This window comes from Nicotiana sylvestris, chromosome 7 (genome assembly GCF_000393655.2).
Source record: "Nicotiana sylvestris chromosome 7, ASM39365v2, whole genome shotgun sequence".
In the NCBI taxonomy this organism is placed as follows: Eukaryota; Viridiplantae; Streptophyta; class Magnoliopsida; order Solanales; family Solanaceae; genus Nicotiana; species Nicotiana sylvestris.
Window position 1 is genome coordinate 78,941,383 of NC_091063.1, and position 19,823 is coordinate 78,961,205.

The following is a 19,823-nucleotide window of genomic DNA, read 5'->3' on the forward strand; positions in this document are numbered from 1 at the left end:
TGTTGATATTGAGTCCAGGCAGGTGGTTAGTTGATTGGCATTATGGCAACTCACTCCTACAACACTCGATCAAAAGACAAGCTGAACATGGTCAACTAAGAACCAGAGGCAAGTATTGTTGATCCGTCAAAAGAGGTGGAAGAATTGGATGTTAATGCGATAAAGGAAGAGATGTATAAGTTAAAGCAGCAAATGGCTGAAATGTACCAGGCCTGGGCAAAGGGGCATCCACCACCGGTTTATCCCGCCAACCCTGCTTATATCCCACCATCGGCCTAACCTTAGGAGCCTCCCACTGTGAACTCATCTCTAGCCTTTCCCCTATACCAACAATACTATAGCACCACTTCCCATACTTCCCAAGCTCCACCGCCCAAATAAGTCCCATACCCTCCTCCACCAGTCACGCCCATCTTTGTGGCACCTCCACCTGCTGCATTACAACGATCTTCCAGTGAGCCTCTATTCCAGACTCACGACAACCAGTATTACCCCCCCCCCCGAGCCTACCTTCAAAGTTCCTGAACCATATTCCTACACTCCTCATTTTGATCTCCCGACAGAGACCGAGAAGCCACCCAAAATCCCGAACATGACGAGATGATCAGAAAGGTCAAAAGCTTAGAACAATCGTTTAGAGATATGAGGGGGTTGGGAGGTCAAGTAAGTGTGGCCTATAAGGATTTATGTCTGTTCCCAGATGTTCAGTTACCAGCAGGGTTTAAGATGCCCAAGTTTGATCTGTACGATGGTCATGGTGATCCAGTATCACACTTAAGAGGATTTTGCAGCAAGATGAGAGGGGCAGGCAGAAGAGATGAATTACTGATGGCATATTTCAGCCAAAGTCTGAGCGGATCGACATTGGAATGGTATACCAGACAAGATCACAGTAGGTGGTACACATGGGACAATTTGGCCCAAGCCTTCGCCTGCCATTTTCAGTACAATCTTGAAATTATCCCAAACCGTCTGTCATTGATGAAGCTTGAGAAGAAGCCCGGTGAGAGTTTCAGGGAATATGGATTCCGTTGGAGGGAGCAAGCCGCGAGGGTTGACCCTCCAATAAAAGAAAGTAAGATGGTTGATTATTTCTTGCAGGCCTTGGAGCCCACTTATTTTAGTCATTTGGTGTCAGCAGTGGGCAAGTCCTATAATGAGGTTGTAAAAATGGGAGACATGGTTGAGGAGGGACTCAATACCAACAATATCATGAGTTATTCAGCAATCAAAGCGACCACCCAGGCCATTCAAAATGGTACTGGGGTGTACTTGGAAAAAAGAAGAAAGAGGATGTTGCGACAGTTGAGTCAAGAGCTTGGGTCGAATCCAGGGGCCCTTCACGTTACTACAACCAGCCTCAGCCCTATCACCAAACTTACCCCCACACTCCATATAGCCCACCACAAATTATTACCTACCACCAGACCCCTATTTTTCCGTCCATCATGCACAAATATACCCTCAACCTCCTGCCCACGCGCAATGGCATGCGCCAAATCCACATAACCCCTACCCAGTTCCACAAAATACCTATCCACCCTCAAGAGCCTATCGAAATCCCCTCGGAACAAGTTTCAAGCCCAATCAGGCCACCAAGAATGAGAGGTTGTAGAAGAAGAAGACTTTCACTCCATTAGGAGAATCCTATACCAGTTTGTTCCACAGGTTGAGACAATTAGGCATGCTAAGTCCGATCGAGCCAAAAGTGCCAAATCCTCCCCCGAGGAATCTTGATCACTCTGTGAGTTGCGAATATTGTTTCGGTGCACTGGGGCATGATACAGAGAAGTGCTGGCAATTGAAAACAGTTATTCAAGAGCTCATTAATACTAATCGGATTGAGGTCCAAGCTCCGGAGGCACCTAATATCAACCAGAACCCATTGCCAGCTCATCATGAGACAAATATGATTAAGATAGTGCATAAGGAAGGGGGGCCTAAGAAGACTTCGCAAACTGTCATGATGATTCGGTCCAGTGAAGCCAGGCCGTTTGAAAAGTTAATAAGCGAAAAGTCTGTGATCAAGTTGAACGGGGCAAAGAGTGAACCATCTGTGGTGGTCAAGAAAGGGTCTTCAAGTGACGTTGCAGGGAAACATGAAAAAGCGAAAGTGGTTGTGCCAGGAGTGGCAAACAAGCCTGTGGTAGTTGTGGAGGGTGCCCGCACAGATCCTATCATTATCAAGCCGGTAACTTAATTACCGATAGTCAACAGCAAGGCAATCCCGTGGAATTATGAATGAGTGACGTTGACTTACAAGGGGAAAGAGGTTAAAGAAGAAGTTTGTGAGACCCATGGTTTGACTTGATCGGGGAGATGCTTTGCCCCCAAAGAGTTGAGAAAGCTAAGATCTCCAAAGATAACCCAGTATTGGCGAAGAAAGCTGTGACCGAGGAAGAAGCAGAGGAGTTCTTGAGAAAGATGAAAGTGCAGGACTATTCCATTGTGGAGCAGTTGAGGAAAACACCAGCTCCGATTTCATTATTGTCATTATTGATCCATTCAGACGAGCATCGTCGGGCTTTGGTGAAGATCTTGAATAAGGCCCACATTCCTGACAAAATCTCAGTAAACCACTTGGAAAAGATAGCTAACAAGATATTCGAGGTAAACAGAGTCACTTTTTCTGATGATGAGTTGCCCGTGGAGGGTACTGAGCACACTAGGGCCCTCTATCTGACGGTGAAATGCGAAGATTCCATGGTTACTCGGGTACTGGTTGACAATGATTCCAGCACGAACATTTGCCCCCTCTCCACTCTGAACAAGTTGAAGGTGGATGATGAAAGAATTCACAAGAACAATATCTGCATTCGGGGATTCGACGGTGTAGGGAAAGATTCAGTCGGGAACATAGTGCTTGAGCTTACAATAGGGCCAGTTGAATTTACCATGGAATTCTAGGTGCTCAATATGGTTGTTTCTTACAATCTGCTGTTAGGTCGACCCTGGATTCATGCTGCCAAAGTGGTCCCGTTTACTCTGCATCAGATGGTCAAGTTTGAATGGGATCGACAAGAAATTGTTGTGCACGACAAAGATAATTTGTGTGTTCCCAATGATGCCATTGTTCTGCTTATAGAGGTTGAAAACGACAAGGGGCCATGGGTTTATCAGGGTTTTGACACGGTATTGGTAGAAAGAATCCCACAAGGGAAGTGCGTGCCAACTCCAAGGGTAGCTACTGCATCAGTAGTGGTAGCCATTGAAATGTTGAAAAATGGTTTTGTACCGAGCAAGGGTTTGGGTGCATCTCTGCAAGGTATTGTACAGCCGGTTTCTCTTCCCAAAAACTTGGATACATTTGGTTTGGGATTCAAGCCCACAGTTGCAGACGTAAGAAGAGCCGGAAAAACATGGGCTCTTCCAAAACTGGTCCCGTGTCTTTCCAGATCATTTGTCAGGACTGGTACCAGAAAGCGCCCAGTAACGACGGTTCCCAGTTTAGTGGTTGATATGGATGGATATTTGATTGAAAAGTTCGAGAGGTTATTCGCCGATGTGAATGTGTTGGAGGCTGGAGAGGGTTCGAGTAAAGTGGATGTGCAATGTGTTGGGACCAGTGCAAAGATTAACAATTGGGAAGCTACTCCTCTCCCCACCAGGAAGGAGTTTTGGTAGTTTGCTTTGATTTTCTTTCAGTTTATCTGGATTATTCCAGGGTTGTAATTCAGATTCTATGTTCCGTCCGTTTGGATGTATAAACCTTGTTATCTTTAATTTCAATGAAATGCAATTTTCCTTTTCCTCCCTTCCTGATAGTTTTATTTTTGTTTTCTTTTCTTCCTTGTAGAGTTCTTTTTATGATGGCTTCAATGATATGACATGCATGAGGAACCTCCGGCCCAGTCTCAAAAGCCAATCTATTTCTGAAATAGTAATTCAAGAAATAGAGTGTGATGGTGAATCGGAATATGATGAGGATGAATCCTTTGATGAGATTAGTAAAGAATTAAGCCATTTTGAAAACAAACCCAGGCCTAACCTGAGTGATACAGAAGCAATCAATTTAGGGTACCAAGATAATGTCCGGGAAACTAAAATAAGTGTCCATGTTGAACCACAACTCAGAGATGAGATAATTAAAGCATTGTTCGAGTATAAAGATGTTTTTGCATGGTCCTATGACGACATGCCGGATCTAAGCACTGACATTGTGGTTCACAAATTGCCCACTGACCCGGCATTCCCCCCTGTCAAGCAGAAGCTGAGGAAATTTAAAATTGATATGAGTGTGAAGATTAAGGAAGAGGTCACCAAACAGTTTGAGGCCAAAGTCATTCGGGTCACCCGGTATCCCACCTGGTTAGCCAATGTTGTGCCTGTGCCGAAGAAGGATGGCAAGACCAGGGTGTGTGTTGATTATCTAGATCTCAACAAGGCAAGTCCTAAGGATAACTTCCCATTGCCGAACATCCATAGATTGATCGATAATTGTGTCAAACATGAGATTGGTTCTTTTGTGGATTGTTATGCGGGCTACACCAGATCTTAATGGATGAGGAGGACGCAGAAAAGAAGGCATTCATCACGCCATGGGGAACGTACTGCTATCGGGTCATGCCGTTTGGTTTGAAAAATGTTGGGGCAACCTACATGAGGGCGATGATGACCATATTCCATGACATGATACACAGGGAGATCGAGGTTTATGTGGATGATGTGATTGTAAAGACTAGAAAGCAGTCTGACCATGTCAGAGATCTGAGAAAGTTCTTCCAAAGGCTTCGCAGGTACAATCTCAAGCTCAATCCTGCAAAATGCACGTTCGATGTTCCGTCTGAAAGTTGTTAGGATTCATAATCAGCCGCCGAGGTATTGAATTAGACCGGTCAAAGATCAATGCTATCCAAGAATTGCCACCCCCAAAGAACAAGACTGAGGTGATGAGTCTGTTGGGGAGATTGAATTACATCAGCAGGTTTTTTTTAGTCAATCCGCTAGGCATATGCCTAGGGCTAGTTTTATTTATAACAAAATAAGACAAAATACAATGTCATGATATCCTATGAAATGAAAGGAATAAAGTTTGAATTTAACAAATAGCCTATTATCAAAATTGAGTGTTGCACTTTACATTGATATCACATTAATGCTATTAGACTTTGTAAAAAACAAGTCTGCATCCGAGATAACATTCCATTTTTGTTCGACAACATTTGTTGTCTTCCAGGCTAAGGCCGTGCCTTCTATTAAAAATTCCCGGTTGTTTGTAGCAATTCCAGCTTTTGTCGACACCTGTTTTCTCTTTTGTTTCCAAGACGCATGCTGTATTTTTGGCCCATGCTCCCCTTTTCAGTATACTCGCATGCTTTCCTCGAGCCTCGAGTTACTTTCAGGTTAAACTTGGCGTGCAAAACTGTCGAGCATCCCTGTTCGAAATTCTTCCCAAAAACTCACTGGCCAGCTGATTTTGATACAGCTGCCAACTTTCTGTTCGTGTATCAATATTCCTCACCACATGTTGATCGCATAATGTTGGACAACATCAAAGGTGTTCAATCTGCTGTTGTGCGTGATCAACATGCATTGTCGATCCAGATGCACTTCTGTCCCCATTGCCGTGTTCCCTAACCAATAGAGACAACTTTGTGTTGTAAAATCCAGAAGCACATGAGCTCCACATACATCTGAAGCATAAAGAATTATATCCCATAGTACCATCATCCTAAAGTATTGCATGCTTTTATGTATCCTAGATAACTTTCCAAATGTATTACACCTTTCCATGTGATTCCTTTTCTAGACAGCATGTGTTGTCTGCCATGCCTTCCACGTTACCCCATGTGTGCACTTGAGAAAGGTTTTTCGTCCTTTGTTGAGATCTGTTGCATGCTGGAGCACACTCCAAACCATTTGGCTTCTGATAATGTGCATAAACTTCTTAAAAATACATGCTCAGCTTATTTCCCATGCTATTGCACTATTTCTCTTTGTTGTGAGTCGTTTCCATGTATAATATATTGTAAAATTGCGAAAACCCTTCTTTAATGTCCTCCCAGTGGATTGAATGCAATGCATTAATACCACCATTTCAGATTCTACTATAAGATTAGGCTTTAGCTTCGATGAAATACCTGCAAAAAAGAACAAAGTTAGCCGAAAAATTGCTATCTAAACTCTCCTCCAGAAAGATTCGAATGTGTTAACAAAATGACTCCTCTTTTCCTCCTAAATCCTTGCAACTTTCACTTTTATGTAAGGACATTGCATCTTATCTTCGTTAATAATCCTCCTTCCTTTTGAGTCCAGATCCCAGAAACCATGGCATTCAGTATTTCCTTCATCGAGGGCGTAATTTGCAAGATGGTCTGCTAATGTATTCCCTTCTCTGAAAATGTGTGTGACCTTGATGGTATTTTGTTCCTTCAGTCTTAAAATCTCCTCTACATGTTCAGTAATATACCATGGAGGCTTCCATGATTCCTCTATAATGTTCTTTAATAACATAGAATCTGTCTGCAGCCATATCCGGCAATAATTAAGATTTTTGCACATCTTCAATGCCTCCACAATAGCTACCACTTCTGATTCATTGTTGGTTCCTTCAGAGATCTCCCTTCCTTCTGCATATATCAAATCACCTGCCTCATCCCTTATGCAGAAACCAATTGAACTCCTCCCTGGGTTTCCTCTACATGTTCCATCCGTATTCACTTTGATCCATCCTCTTGAAGGAAATTCCCATAACACTTTATCATTTTTCAGTCGAGGTGTGTATTGCTCCATCATTGTCAGTAAGTCTAGCAACTTGTGAGGCACATGTAGTCCTTGCTTTTTCAGTTGGACCAGCGATTACAACGTAAATGACACCTGGTAAATAACTCTGCTCACTAACACTGCTTCTCCATATTTCAAACTGTTTCTTCTCTTCCAAAGTTCCCATACAATGCATGCAGGTAAAGCTTGTAACACTGGCTTCAATCTAGGTACTACTGGTGCTATCCAACACTTTGTAATTGCTTGATGTAAAGACAACCCATCTAATCCAATTCCTGCTCTCCTCAGGAAGTATCTCCAAACACTTCTAGCTGCATTTGATGTGTAGAACAAATGAACTAAAGACTCCTCCTTACGATCAGCACAGCACCAACATTTAGATGGCAAGGAGTATCCTATTTTACGCAAAAAATCATCAAGTGGCAGTTTTGCTTTCCACACCTTCCATAGGAAGAATGATATCTTGAAAGGTAAACCTTTTACCCATATCATCTTGTAAGCTAATTTTGGGTTGTCTCTTCTTTGCAGGTAATCCCATGCAGATTTTACTGTAAAATGTCCCCTTGTTTCAAGCATCCAGAAAGGAGTATCTAACTGTGAACTTTCAGATGGTGGTCTAATATTCTGCACAATGTGGTTTGCCAGATCTTCAGGTAGGCTCTCAAAAATTTTATCCACATTCTACATAGCATTTTCAGCCAGATCGTTGACATTATGAATATCCTCATCGATACCAAAACCTGCAGGCACTTGAAAATATAAGGCTCCCATCTCAGTCCAATTATCGAACCAGAATTGAGCTGATCCCATTCTTAGTTTCCAGTAGATTTGATGCTCTATCAAATCCCTACATTCTAGCATTTTTCTCCACACACGGGATCCACGTTTCCAAGGTACAATTACTGTATTTAGTTTCTTGCAGTACTTTTGACAAATAAATGCACTCCACAAAGTGGGCTTAGTCCTAAAATTCCACCGCAATTTGCAGAACAGTGCCTTGGATACGTCATGCAGGGACCTGAAGCCTATGCCTCCCTCGTCAAAAGGCATACACAGGTTAGTCCAAGACGCCCAATGTCTAGTGCTGCCTCCGACATTGCTGCTTCAGAAAAACTTGGAAAAAATGCTATGTAATTTGTTGATCACATAATTTGGAGGATTAACTGCTGACAACATATGAATTGGGATACTTTGCAGGACATTTGCGATTAAAACAGCTTTGCCTCCTACAGACAGGAGTTTGCCTTTCCATGACTGAAGTTTGTCCATAACCTTAGTGATTAATCCCTGGTAATAGTCTCCCCTTCTTCTTGCATAAAAAATAGGACAGCCAAGATAGGTCATAGGGAAATATTGTATTCGTATACCTGTAATACTTTCCACCTTGTTAATCACCTCATTATACGTTAAATGATTCAGGTATGTGGCTGATTTGGTTTTGTTCACCAGTTGACCAGATGATGATTCATAAGCTTGCAGAACCTCCATGACAAGTCTCAACAAAGTTTCATCAGATGAGCAGAAAATGATTGTATCATCAGCGTATGATAGATAATTTATTTTTGGGCTCCATTTTGGCATTCCAAATCCACAGAAATACAGGTTAGTGTGAAGTGAATTCAATCCCCGAGAAATTGCTTCTGCTGCTAGAATAAATAGAGTTTGTGACAAAGGGTCACCCTGTTTAACTCCCCTCGATGATTTGAAGAAACCATTAGGTTGACCATTTATAAGCACAGAGTACCAATTTTTCCCAATCATATCAAAGATCAATCCAATAAAAGCTTCAGGAAATCCCATTTTCCTTAGTGTTTTGGTCAGGAATAGCCATGATAGCCTGTCGTAAGCTTTTTCCATATCAAGCTTAATCACAACGTTTGGACCTGCTTTTGTTCTCAACCTGATATCCGTAATGATTTCTTGAGTTAACAGTACGTTCTCAACTATGCTTCTGCCCTTCACAAAACCTGCCTGTTCCTCTGAGATTATGTTTGGTAATAATTCAACCAACCTAGAGAAAATCTTGTTAACAAAGTTACTAAGATTGATTGGTCTTATGTCTGCAGAGGTCATAACTTCTTTTTCTTTGGTAATAAAACCAGGTTTGTGTGCGTAACACTCTTTGGCAGCCGCTGACCGCAAAAGAAAGCCTTGACCATTTGGACAACATCTTCTTCAATAATTTCCCAGCATGTTTGGTAGAAAGCTCCAGTGAAGCCATCCGATCCACCAGCTGAGTCCCCATTCAACCCCATAACTACTCTCTTCACTTCTTCATTGGAAGGCAAGGCCATCAATCTTTCATGTTGTTCACTATCTACCATTAAAGGTACATGATATAGAATATCAAAATCATTTGGGACTGCACTCTCAGTAAATTGATCCTTGTAGAACTTTAGTGCTTCTTCTGCTATTAATTGATCTTCTTCAATCCAGTCACCAATGCTATTCTGGATCCTTGATAATTTCAATCTCTTCCTTCTCCCATTAACTTGAGCATGGAAAAATTTAGTGTTTCTATCGCCATCTTTGAACCATACCATGCCAGCTTTTTATCTCTAGAATTCTTCTTCTAATGCAAGATATTTAATCATTTCAGCTTGGACCTGTTGTAATCTTTGTCTGTTCATCTGTGTAGGATTGACTTCAAAATTCCTTTCATGAACCAAGACCACCTCCTCCAGGCTTGCAATCTTCTGGAATATATCCCCATATGTAGCTCTGCTCCAGGTAGATAGTGCTTTCTTAAGCTTCTTTAACTTGTAGTTAAAAATACAGAAATGGTTAGCACTAAAATCAGCATTCCAATTCTCCTTTACTAAATCTTTGAAGTATTCATGCTTAGTCTAGATGTTAAGAAATCTGAATGACTTCTTAATTGGAGGAGTTTCTATATCACATTTCAGCATCATTGGGCAATGATCAGACCCAATTTTGGACAGGTGAGTTACCTCCAATCCAGGAAAGGTCTGTTGCAATTCATGATTGCCAAAACATCTGTCTAATCTTTTAAAAATACAATCTTCCTCTGATCTTCCATTCCACCATGTAAATATGCTTCCTTTAAATCCCAAGTCTGTCAAGTTGCAGGTATTTATGTAGTGCCTAAAGTCATCTACTTCAATGAGAGAAACAGGTAAGCCTCCAAATTTCTCTTCCTCATCCCATATTACATTAAAGTCGCCTCCAACTAGCCATGGTACTGTCATATCTGATGTCATTGCATATAGAGAATCCCATAGTTCAATTCTTTCAATACGATCACATTTGGCATAACCTAGTGTAAGGATGAGCTCAACATGTGTTTCAGTGTGCGTTAATCTCAAAGTCAGCTGTTGAGTCATGTTATACAGAATAGTAACCTCAAATATTTCATCAATAAAAGCCCAAATCTTGTTTGAAACATTCACCACAGCATGTACCAAACCAATTCTTGCTCTATACCTCTCCATTTTGTGAGACTGTTGCATAGGCTCAAGGATTCCTATGAACTCAAAGTGATGTTTTATGTGCATTGTAATCAGCCTTTCAAATGCTTTCATTGTATTTACTGACCTGACATTCCATATAATTGCATCCATTAAATGTTTTGGGGTTTGGACAGTGTTCTCCTTGTTTGTACTCCACTGGCTGGGACGGTAGATGTCTGTTTTGACTGTTTCTTTTTTCCTTTTGTTGCAGATTTTTCTCTATCAATAAGACTTGGCGAGAGATCACCCTGCTTGGCAACATTAAGGAAATTTTGTGTAGTGGATTCCTCATCCATGTCTCTACCTTTAAGTTCTGCATGGCCAACTTGGTCATGTACTTCTAATGCTTCTTTAGATGTCACAACATCATATGCCAGATTGGTAGGTTCAGCATCATTTTCCAGATTGGTAAGTTCATCATCTTTTTCTTCTAATTCATTTGTCAACAGCTGTGTATTGTTCGATGGAACAACACTTCCTGCTACATCCTTCCCTGTGCTCAGTGGTACACCACTTCTTGCATAGACTTGCACTGTCTTCTCTTGGTTCTTGTCTGACTTTTTCTGTTGGTTCTTGTCTTTATTTTCATCTTCTTTCAAGACATTACTAATATCAATTTGTAAAGTCCCTCCTGGATCTATAATATTGATATTCCCCTCTTTTGTCTTTTCTTCTGCTGCATTTGTGCATTCACTTATGGTTTGAATATTGATTGCATTGGCATTACAATTAAAACTTTGATCCTCATCTTCCACTTCATTTCCTCCAAATTCTTTTTCACTATGCATTGTATCTAGAATCTGCCCATCTGCTAAGACTTCCTCTGTTTGGTTGATCCATAATATCCCTCCTACCCATTTATCTTTTTCATTGGTCCTGAATTTCTCAAAATATGTATCTTCAATTAAGTCATTCTCTTTATTGTTTGCTAAATGTTGTTCAACTTTGGTGTCCTGTGAAGGAATGTCTTGACATGAGGTATTGGCCTGGACTACATTATTTTTGAATGCTTCTTGCACCCATTGGGCAGTTGAGTAATTGTCAAAATGTTGCCCATTCCCCAAATCTTGTTGTACACAATCTGCTGTTGATTCCCTAATTGCGGCATGATTTCTTATTGTTGTAGGATTGAAAGTATGTGCTGCAGAGTTCAGTTTCTTTGGTTCTGACATAGCTAATGGTATCCTAGATGAACTAGGTGAACTTCCATTTTGTACCATTTGTCTAGTCGAAAAATCAAATTGCATCTCTTCTGACTCATTCTCCACAACTGTATGAATATTAATGGGGTCTGCATTATTTTCAGTCACAAGAATTATGGACTTGGAGGCATTTTTTCGGACAGCACCGTCAATGAGCTGATTTGTACAAAGTTCTTCACTGTTTTCCACTTCTAAACATGCAAACTTGTTTGTTGTCTAAACTTGCTGTGGAATTCCTTTTTGATTGTTTACAGCCACGATTTCTTGTCCAGTATTTGCTAAATCTGCTGCCTGCTTCTCTTTTGCTTTCACTCTCCTATCTTTGACCTCCTTCCATTGAGCAACTTGATTGCCAACAACTTTCCCACTTGTAAAAACCCTTATTGGAGCATTGTTTGTTTTGTTATCCTTGTTGGACTGCACTACAGCATCAGTTGAAGCCTTCTTTTCATCATTTCTGCTGGCCATTAATTCAGGATGAATTTTCCACCATTCGAACACATCATGGCCTTGAAGTTTACATTCTTTACAATACTTGGGTAGATAGTCATATTTGATAGTCACCCACTCAGTTCTAATATCTCTAGTAGGCTCATTAACAATGTCTAATCGAACCTTCTTAGGCAGGTCTGTTAGCAGGTCCACCAATACTTTCACGCGAGCACAACTAGGTCTAGTTTTCTTGACAGTAGCCAAGTCCAAATGTAGGGGTTTACCGACTGCAAAAGCTAGGGAGAACAAGAATTCTCTTACAAAATAAGTAGGCAGCAGATTAGGGAATTAGATCCACGCCATTACCTTAGGAGTCTCTTCGTCAACTTTAAATTTAGCATCATAAATCAAGGTTCTTAATTGATATTCATTTCCAAGCTTATCCTTTACATAATACACACCTTTTGACGAGAAGTCTACATAATCTTGCCATAATGAAAAACGAATCAAAATGTGCCTATCACATAGATATCCAATGTTACATTCAGCTTTGATACCACACTGTAAAGGAACAATGCGACGTATTTCATTGATATCTGGCCATCCGTATGAAAATTTGCAAACAACAGCCTGTTGCAAAACTTCCATTAAATTCATGCGTTCAACTTCTGCTTTAGAATATCGTACAGTTGGTTGTCCTTTAAATATATGGGCTTGTCTTGGAGGAATTGGCTCAACTACTGTTGCACGTTCTTGCATTGTCGAAGTGTTGTTCGTAGGTTTTACAGCCTTTGCATAGTCCATAGGTTTTGTGCCATTAGAAGGCTGGGTGATGTTGGGGGGTGGTTGTGGAGGTGGCCCAATGTGAGAGGGTCGCTGGCCACTGTCCATGGCAGCACTGCATGGCAGTCTATCCTAAATCAACCCAGAAACACTAAGGACGATTCTAATACTACAAGGAGTTCTTCAAAATCTGGATACTTCGCTTGAAAGTTGTAACAACTGAAGAAACATGATGCTACATTAATAGTAGCCAAAATCTAGATCGAATATCTGCCAGATAATTCACCAAAAGAGATGTGGTGCTACAGTAATAAAACTAGAATTAAGATCTATAGCTTCTTGATATAGAAATCAGTGAAAAAACAAAGGGAGGTTGTTTGTGATGAGAATGGTGATCTTTTATGACCAATTTTTTAGTGATCCCTCGCTGGATGAAAGAGTTATGGCCGATGGATAGTGACCGAATCACTATTCATGGTCTTCTTCAGCGCTACAAATGAATGTTAAAGAAAGATGTTGCGGTCAAGTGGACAGATGAATGTTAGGGAGCATTTGATAAGATAAAAGGGTACTTGTCAAACCCACCTGTGTTGGTCCTGCCAGAACTAGGGAGACATTTGATTCTATGTTTGACGGTCTTAGACAATTCATTTGGATGTGTGTTGGGATAGCATGACATCACTGGCAGGAAGGAGCAGGCCATATATTATCTCAGCAAGAAGTTCACATCTTACGAGGTTAAGTACACTCATCTTGAGAGGATGTGTTGCGCCCTAACTTGGGTAGCCCAGAAGTTGAAACATTATTTGTCATCTTATACTACTTACCTCATATCTCGCTTGGATCCGTTGAAGTATATCTTCTAGAAGTCTATGCCCACAGGAAGGCTCGCAAAGTGACAGATCTTGCTCACACAATTTGACATTGTCTACGTGACTCGGACTGCGATGAAAGCACAAGCATTGGCCGACCATTTGGCTGAGAATCCTGTGGATGAAGAATACGAACCTTTGAAGACTTATTTCCCTGATGAAGAGGTAATGCACATTGATGAATTGGAACAGATTGAAAATCTAGGACGGAAACTTTTCTTTGATGGGGCTGCTAACATGAAAGGCGTTGGGGTAGAGTGGTACTTGTTTCTGGAATAGGGCATCACTACCCTGTTACGGCTCAGTTTCGGTTCTACTGTACTAACAACATGGCTGAGTACGAGGCATGCATTTTGGGTTTGAGGATGGTCGTGGATATGGGTGTCCAGGAAGTCTTGGTCTTGGGTGACTCAGACCTCCAGGGAGAATGGGAAACACGAGATTTAAAACTCATACCGTACGGATAGTGCTTGCAGGATCTTTGTCAACGGTTCCAATCAATAGAGTTCATGCATATTCCAAGGATTCACAATGAGGTTGTCGATGCTTTGGCTACTCTGGCGTCAATGTTGCACCATCCCGATATGGCTTATATGGACCCTTTGCAGTTCAGATCCACAATCAGCATGCTTATTGCAATGTGGTGGAAGAAGAGCTCTATGGGGAGCCTTGGTTTCACGATATCAAGGAATACATCAGGATTAGGGTGTATCTAGTACAAGCCACATGTGATCAAAAGAGAACAATTAGGCAGTTGGCAAGCGATTTTTTCTTTAGCAGAGGGGTTCTATACAAAAGGACTCCAGATCTTGGGCTGCTGAGATGTATAGATGCTAGGGAGGCTACAGCTATTATGACCGAAGTACATTCTGGAGTTTGTGGACAACATATGAGTGGGTACGTGCTGGCAAAAAAGATTCTCCAAGTAGGTTATTATTGGCTCACTATGGAGCAAGATTGTATCAGTTTCATGCGTAAATGTCATCAGTGTCAAGTGCATGGAGATTTGATTCATTCTCCACCATCTAAATTACACACGATGTCTGTGCCGTGGCCTTTTGTTGTGTGGGGCATGGATGTCATTGGGCCAATTGAGCCATCAGGATCAAACGGGCACAGATTCATTCTGGTGTCCATAGACTATTTCACCAAGTGGGTAGAGGCTAAAACATTCCAGTCTGTAACCAAGAAGACGGTGGTTGATTTTGTGCACTCAAATACCATTTGCCGGTTTGGGATACCAAAGTGATCATTACAGACAATGGGGCTAATCTCAATAGTCATCTGATGAAAGAGGTGTGTCAATAGTTTAAAATTACACATTGCAATTCCACCCCATATTGCCCCAAGGCGAATGGAGCAGTCGAGGCAACCAACAAGAACATAAAGAAGATACTTCGAAAAATGGTGGAAGGGTCCAGGCAATGGCATGAGAAGCTGCCTTTTGCATTGTTGGGTTATCGCACTACTGTTCGTACTTCAGTAGGTGCAACTCCTTATTTGTTGGTATATGGTACGGAAGCAGTGATACCCGCGAAAATTGAAATTCTATCCCTTCGGATTGTTGCAGAAGCCAAAATTGACGATGATGAGTGGGTTAAAACCCGCCTGGAATAATTAAGTTTGATTGATGAGAAAAGATTAGCAGCAGTGTGTCATGGCCAGTTGTACCAATAGAGAATGGAAAGAGCATATAATAAGAAGGTGCGTCCACGAAAGTTTGAAGTGGGTCAGTTAGTATTGAAATGTATTCTTCCTCATCAGGCTGAAGCAAAAGGCAAGTTCGCCCCAAATTGGCAGGGGTCGTTCGTCTTAACGAGAGTGTTGTTCAATGGTGCTTTGTATTTAACAGATATAGAAGAAAAATGTGTAGAAATAGCCATCAATTCTGATGCAGTCAAAAGATATTATGTATGATTTCTTTGTTTAACTTGTATTTGTTCGTACTTGGCATGTTTTGAGGATTGAAATGACGAAGGCATTTTGTTCTGCTATCTAAACACTTTATCCTTTGTTGCCCCCTTGAGCCTTATGTATTTCCTTCATACCCCCCCCCCTTTTGGAATCAATAGCAAAGTTCAGAAATGCAGGCAGAAAAAATAAAGAGAAAATAAAAAGAAAAAAAGAGAAGAAAAACAACAAAAATAAAAAAAGAAAGCAAGAAAAAAGAGAAAAAAAAGAGAAAAGAGAAAATCACAACAACAAAGTAATTTCCATGACATGAACTACGTTTGACCTGATTCCTTTTAAGGATACGTAGGCAGCCTCATGGTTCGGTCCCATCAAAACAAAATCCAAAAGTCCCCAAGCAAAGAAATTGGGGCAGAAGTTGTGGTTGTTGTAGGAAATCTGATTCCAAAAGTTGTAATTTTGAACCCATTTGAATTGTTTTGAGCCTTTGACACCATTTCTTTCTAAGCCTATCCAAAAGCCCACATTACAGTCCAAAGAAAGACCTTTAGATCAGTTTTCGAGGGATGCCAAGTCGAGCAAGTAGAAGCGATTCATATCAGGGGCAACACTCTGGTCCAAGCAGGAAAATCAAAATGAGAGAGTCTTTTTGGTGAAAACCCTCATAGGCACCGTAAGGCGATGGGAGCTAAGAGAAATAAAAAATAAGAGAGTCTTATTGGTGAAAACCCTCACGGGCACCTTGAGGCAAAAGTGAGTTGAGAGATAAACAAATGAGAGAGGCTCGTTGGTGAAAACCCTTCAGGGCACCGCAGGCCGAACAAGGTCAAGATTTTGGTAAAGAAATCAGGTTATGGAAATTCCGGGGCAACAAGTATGGCAACTGAAAGTTGATTGGTTGGACAGATTGGGCCGATTAATCCGAAATGCATGTTATGATCATTGGTGCCAGTTGCTCCACTCAGATAAGTCCCTTTTCTTTTTTCCCTTCAGAAAGTCTTCCCGCTTTGGATTTTGATTATCCTTAACTCTGAAAGTCATTGCATTTCATTTTTTTGGGTTTATTTCTCTAAGATGTTACCAATGTCAGTTCTGTTTAAGCAAATAAGAAGGAATTTCAAAGCTTACTACCAACTTCCAAAGTTGCACATGGCGCAGGGTAGACAAGGCATTGCTAGAGGTAGTATGATGTGAAATGGGGTATAAAAGGTCAAGTGGAAGTTCTATCGGTGAAACGGTTTAGTAATTTCGTGGGAAATTCATAGGGTCAAATAGATGGGTTAGAGATGTAACACAACGGTTTGGGTATAGAACACTCGGGTCATCCAAGGTCATGGGCGTTTGAAAGTCAACCAGGAAGTCAAGCGGTTCTTAGCCAGTTCAGAGGGAGCCAATCAAAAGAAATCACAGTAGCGGAGAGACCTTCAGCAAATAATGCCATCAACTAACCACCACATTTAAACTGACAAGATTTCTCTTTGATTGAAACAGGAGCAGAAAATTTCAGTTGTTTCGGAGAAATCCTCCGCAGGGGAAAGCCAAGCACCAAACAGGTTTGACTTTTGATTTTCAGGGCCCGCCTGGGTAATGAGGTTTAATTTAAAAGTCTTCAGGACCCTCATGGAAAATGGGACCTACTGTAAAATTCAGACATAGCATAATCTAGCATAAATGTATCCTAAAGGAATATAGGTTTCCTTAGAAGTGTGCATGTTCAAAATAGGACTCAATTAGGAGTTTTCAGGACCCTCCTGAATAATGGGACTTAGTTTTAAGATTTCAATTAGATAACAACATTTAGCGTAAGTTCTGCCGTAGGATAGTATAATTTAACCGTAAAAGTTGTCACTTTTAAGATAAGATTTGATGTTTGATTTTCAGGACCCTCCTGGATAATGGGGTGTAGTCTTAAGACCTTCTCAGATAACAAGATTCAGCGGAAATCACACCTTTAGAAGATATACTTAGATTTTAAACCATCTCTTAATTTTAGGTTTTTAGGACCCTCCTGAATAATGGGATTTAGCTTTCAAATTCATAGAGATATTTGGTAACATGATTCAATTAACACACACAGATACGCCTAGCACCAAACTGGGGCAGAAGTTTTCTTTGTCTTTGTTTATTTTGTGGAAATCAGGCGCCCACCTGGAGATCAAGGGAATACATTTTCAAGTTTAGCAATCAGGCGCCCACCTAGAGAACAAAGGAATACATTTGAAGTTTCAGTAATCAGGCACCCATCTGGAGAACAAGGGAATACATTTTCAAGTTCAACAATCAGGCACCCACCTGGAGAACAAGGGAATACATTTTCAAGTTTAGCAATCAGGCGCCCACTTGGAGAACAATGGAATACATTTTCAAGTTTAGCAATCAGGCGCCCACCTGGAGAATAAGGGAATACATTTCAAGTTTCAGTAATCAGGCGCCCACTAGAGAACAAGGGAATACATTTCAAGTTCAGCAATCAGGAACCCACCTGGAGAACAAGGGAATACAGTTCAAGTTCAGCAATCAGGCGCCCACCTGGAGAACAAGGGAATACATTTCAAGTTTCAGCAATCAGGCGCCCACCTGGAGAACAAGGGAATACATTTCAAGTTCAGCAATCAGGCGCCCACCTGGAGAACAAGGGAGTATAGTTCAAGTTTCAGCTTACAAGTTCTTACTGATATTTGGTAACACGCCAAAATGGGGCAGAAGATTTCTTTGTTTTTGTCTGTTTTGTTGAAATCGGGCGCCCACCTGGAGAACAAAGGAATACATCCAAGTTCAGCAATCAGGCGCACACCTGGAGAATAAGGGAATACATTTCAAATTCAACAATCAGGATCCCACCTGGAGAACAAGAGAATACATTCAAGTTTTAGCAAGCAGGCGTCCACTTGGAGAAAAGGAAAACATCTCGGATTACAATTCAAGGAGGCAACAAGGGGATTTCACCGGGAGAATACAAGTCAACAAGGCAACAAGAACCACAAGAAGCAAGTTTGAAGATATAGATAGGATCTCTTGTAAACTCATTGATCATAGTCTAGTCTAGCTTCTTTTATTTTTGACATGGTGTAATAAGGGGGGTTCAGTAAGCAGTAGCAGCAGTAACAGTGAAATCACAGCTTCATGGTAGTCCCAGCTACCAGACATTCCCGAACTACACTGACCTGATTCCTTTTAGCCAAGGATATGTAGGCAACCTCGAAGTAGGGTGCGGTCAAATCTTTCAAAAATGCTTCCCACGGAGTATTCAAACGGGCAAAAATCGCTCGTATTCACTCACTTTATCTTTGCACGAAAACTCTCCATGTTTCCGAGCAAAGAGGGGCAGCTGTGAGCACGTGATTTTTGCCCTATATGAATTACTCCTATAAATTCAAGAAAAATAAATTTTTTCCATTATTTTAAATTTCATAGATTTTGTAGCATTTTTTCATTAATTATTTGCATTTGTCTACGCATGTTAATCTTGTTTAATCCATGAAAAATACAAAAATATGCTGCATTTACATGTAGGATTTAATTTTATATTTTTGTTAGATTAATTAGAAAATTAGTTGTTTCATAAAAACGAAAAAAAATCACAAAAAAATTACTTATTTTTGCACTTTTCAATTTTAGTTTTTGAATTTTGGTAGTTTTTCCTTTAATTTAGTTTTTAATTAATTGTGGTAATTATTAGCTAGAGTTAATTAATTCAATGTGGTAGAATTTAATTGACTTATGATTTAGTTTATGTTTTTATTTTAATTTTTTTTTTAAAAAAAAAAGAGAATTAGGAAACAATTTTAAAGGGAAAAGAGTTGAATCAGATTTTTTGGGCCTTCTTTAATTCTAAGTCCTCAAGCCCAAACCAAACATCCCTATACCCGGTTATACCCACCAACGCAGGCCCAGAACCACTCCAAAAATCGGTCCCCCCACCAAACGGTCCAAACAACCCCGTTTCGTTGAAATAAATCCTAGCCGTCTAGGTTAAATGATCCAACGGTTCTTAACTGAGGATCGTTTGGTATAAAACTGTCCAAATGCCCTGTACCCCCACCCCCCACCCCCCTCTGGTCTCGCCTCTCTCGACCTTTCATCTCTCAGAGAACCCCCACGAAACCCTAAATCGCCGCCCCAGTTTCCACCGCCTAGAGGTGGCGGCACCGACTCCTTTTCCCACCAAATCAACACCAAGTGACCACAATGACCTCCTCATCCCAGATACCCAACCCACTACCCTCGAATCCTAACAAGGCTCTTCGAATATTAAATCACAAGTTGAGCCCTAAGAGTCAAAATCGTGATTCTACGGACGATGTTGGTCCAAAATAATTTTATTCACTTGTTCTCTGTGAGAAGATGCGATTAATATCAGATTGGACCAGGAATCCAAGGAGTTGAAGATTTGAGTTGTTTGTTTTCTTGGTACGAATTGTAGAAGGTAT

The 19,823-nt window shown here is 40.9% G+C and overlaps 2 protein-coding genes across 2 annotated transcripts; both read right to left on the reverse strand.

Moving 5' to 3' along the window:
* Positions 1 to 6,798: 6,798 nt before the first annotated feature.
* On the reverse strand, positions 6,799 to 8,796 carry LOC138873354 (uncharacterized). Its single transcript, XM_070151817.1, has 4 exons — positions 8,091 to 8,796; positions 7,914 to 7,977; positions 7,627 to 7,822; positions 6,799 to 7,404 (listed from the first exon to the last, which is right to left on the reverse strand). Exons 1-4 carry the CDS (start codon positions 8,794 to 8,796, stop codon positions 6,799 to 6,801), a joined length of 1,572 nt encoding a protein of 523 aa, XP_070007918.1.
* Positions 8,797 to 9,281: 485 nt separating this feature from the next.
* LOC104244775 (uncharacterized) lies at positions 9,282 to 10,304 on the reverse strand. Its single transcript, XM_009800261.2, has 2 exons — positions 9,675 to 10,304; positions 9,282 to 9,569 (listed from the first exon to the last, which is right to left on the reverse strand). Exons 1-2 carry the CDS (start codon positions 10,302 to 10,304, stop codon positions 9,282 to 9,284), a joined length of 918 nt encoding a protein of 305 aa, XP_009798563.2.
* Between the last annotated feature and the right edge of the window lie 9,519 nt (positions 10,305 to 19,823).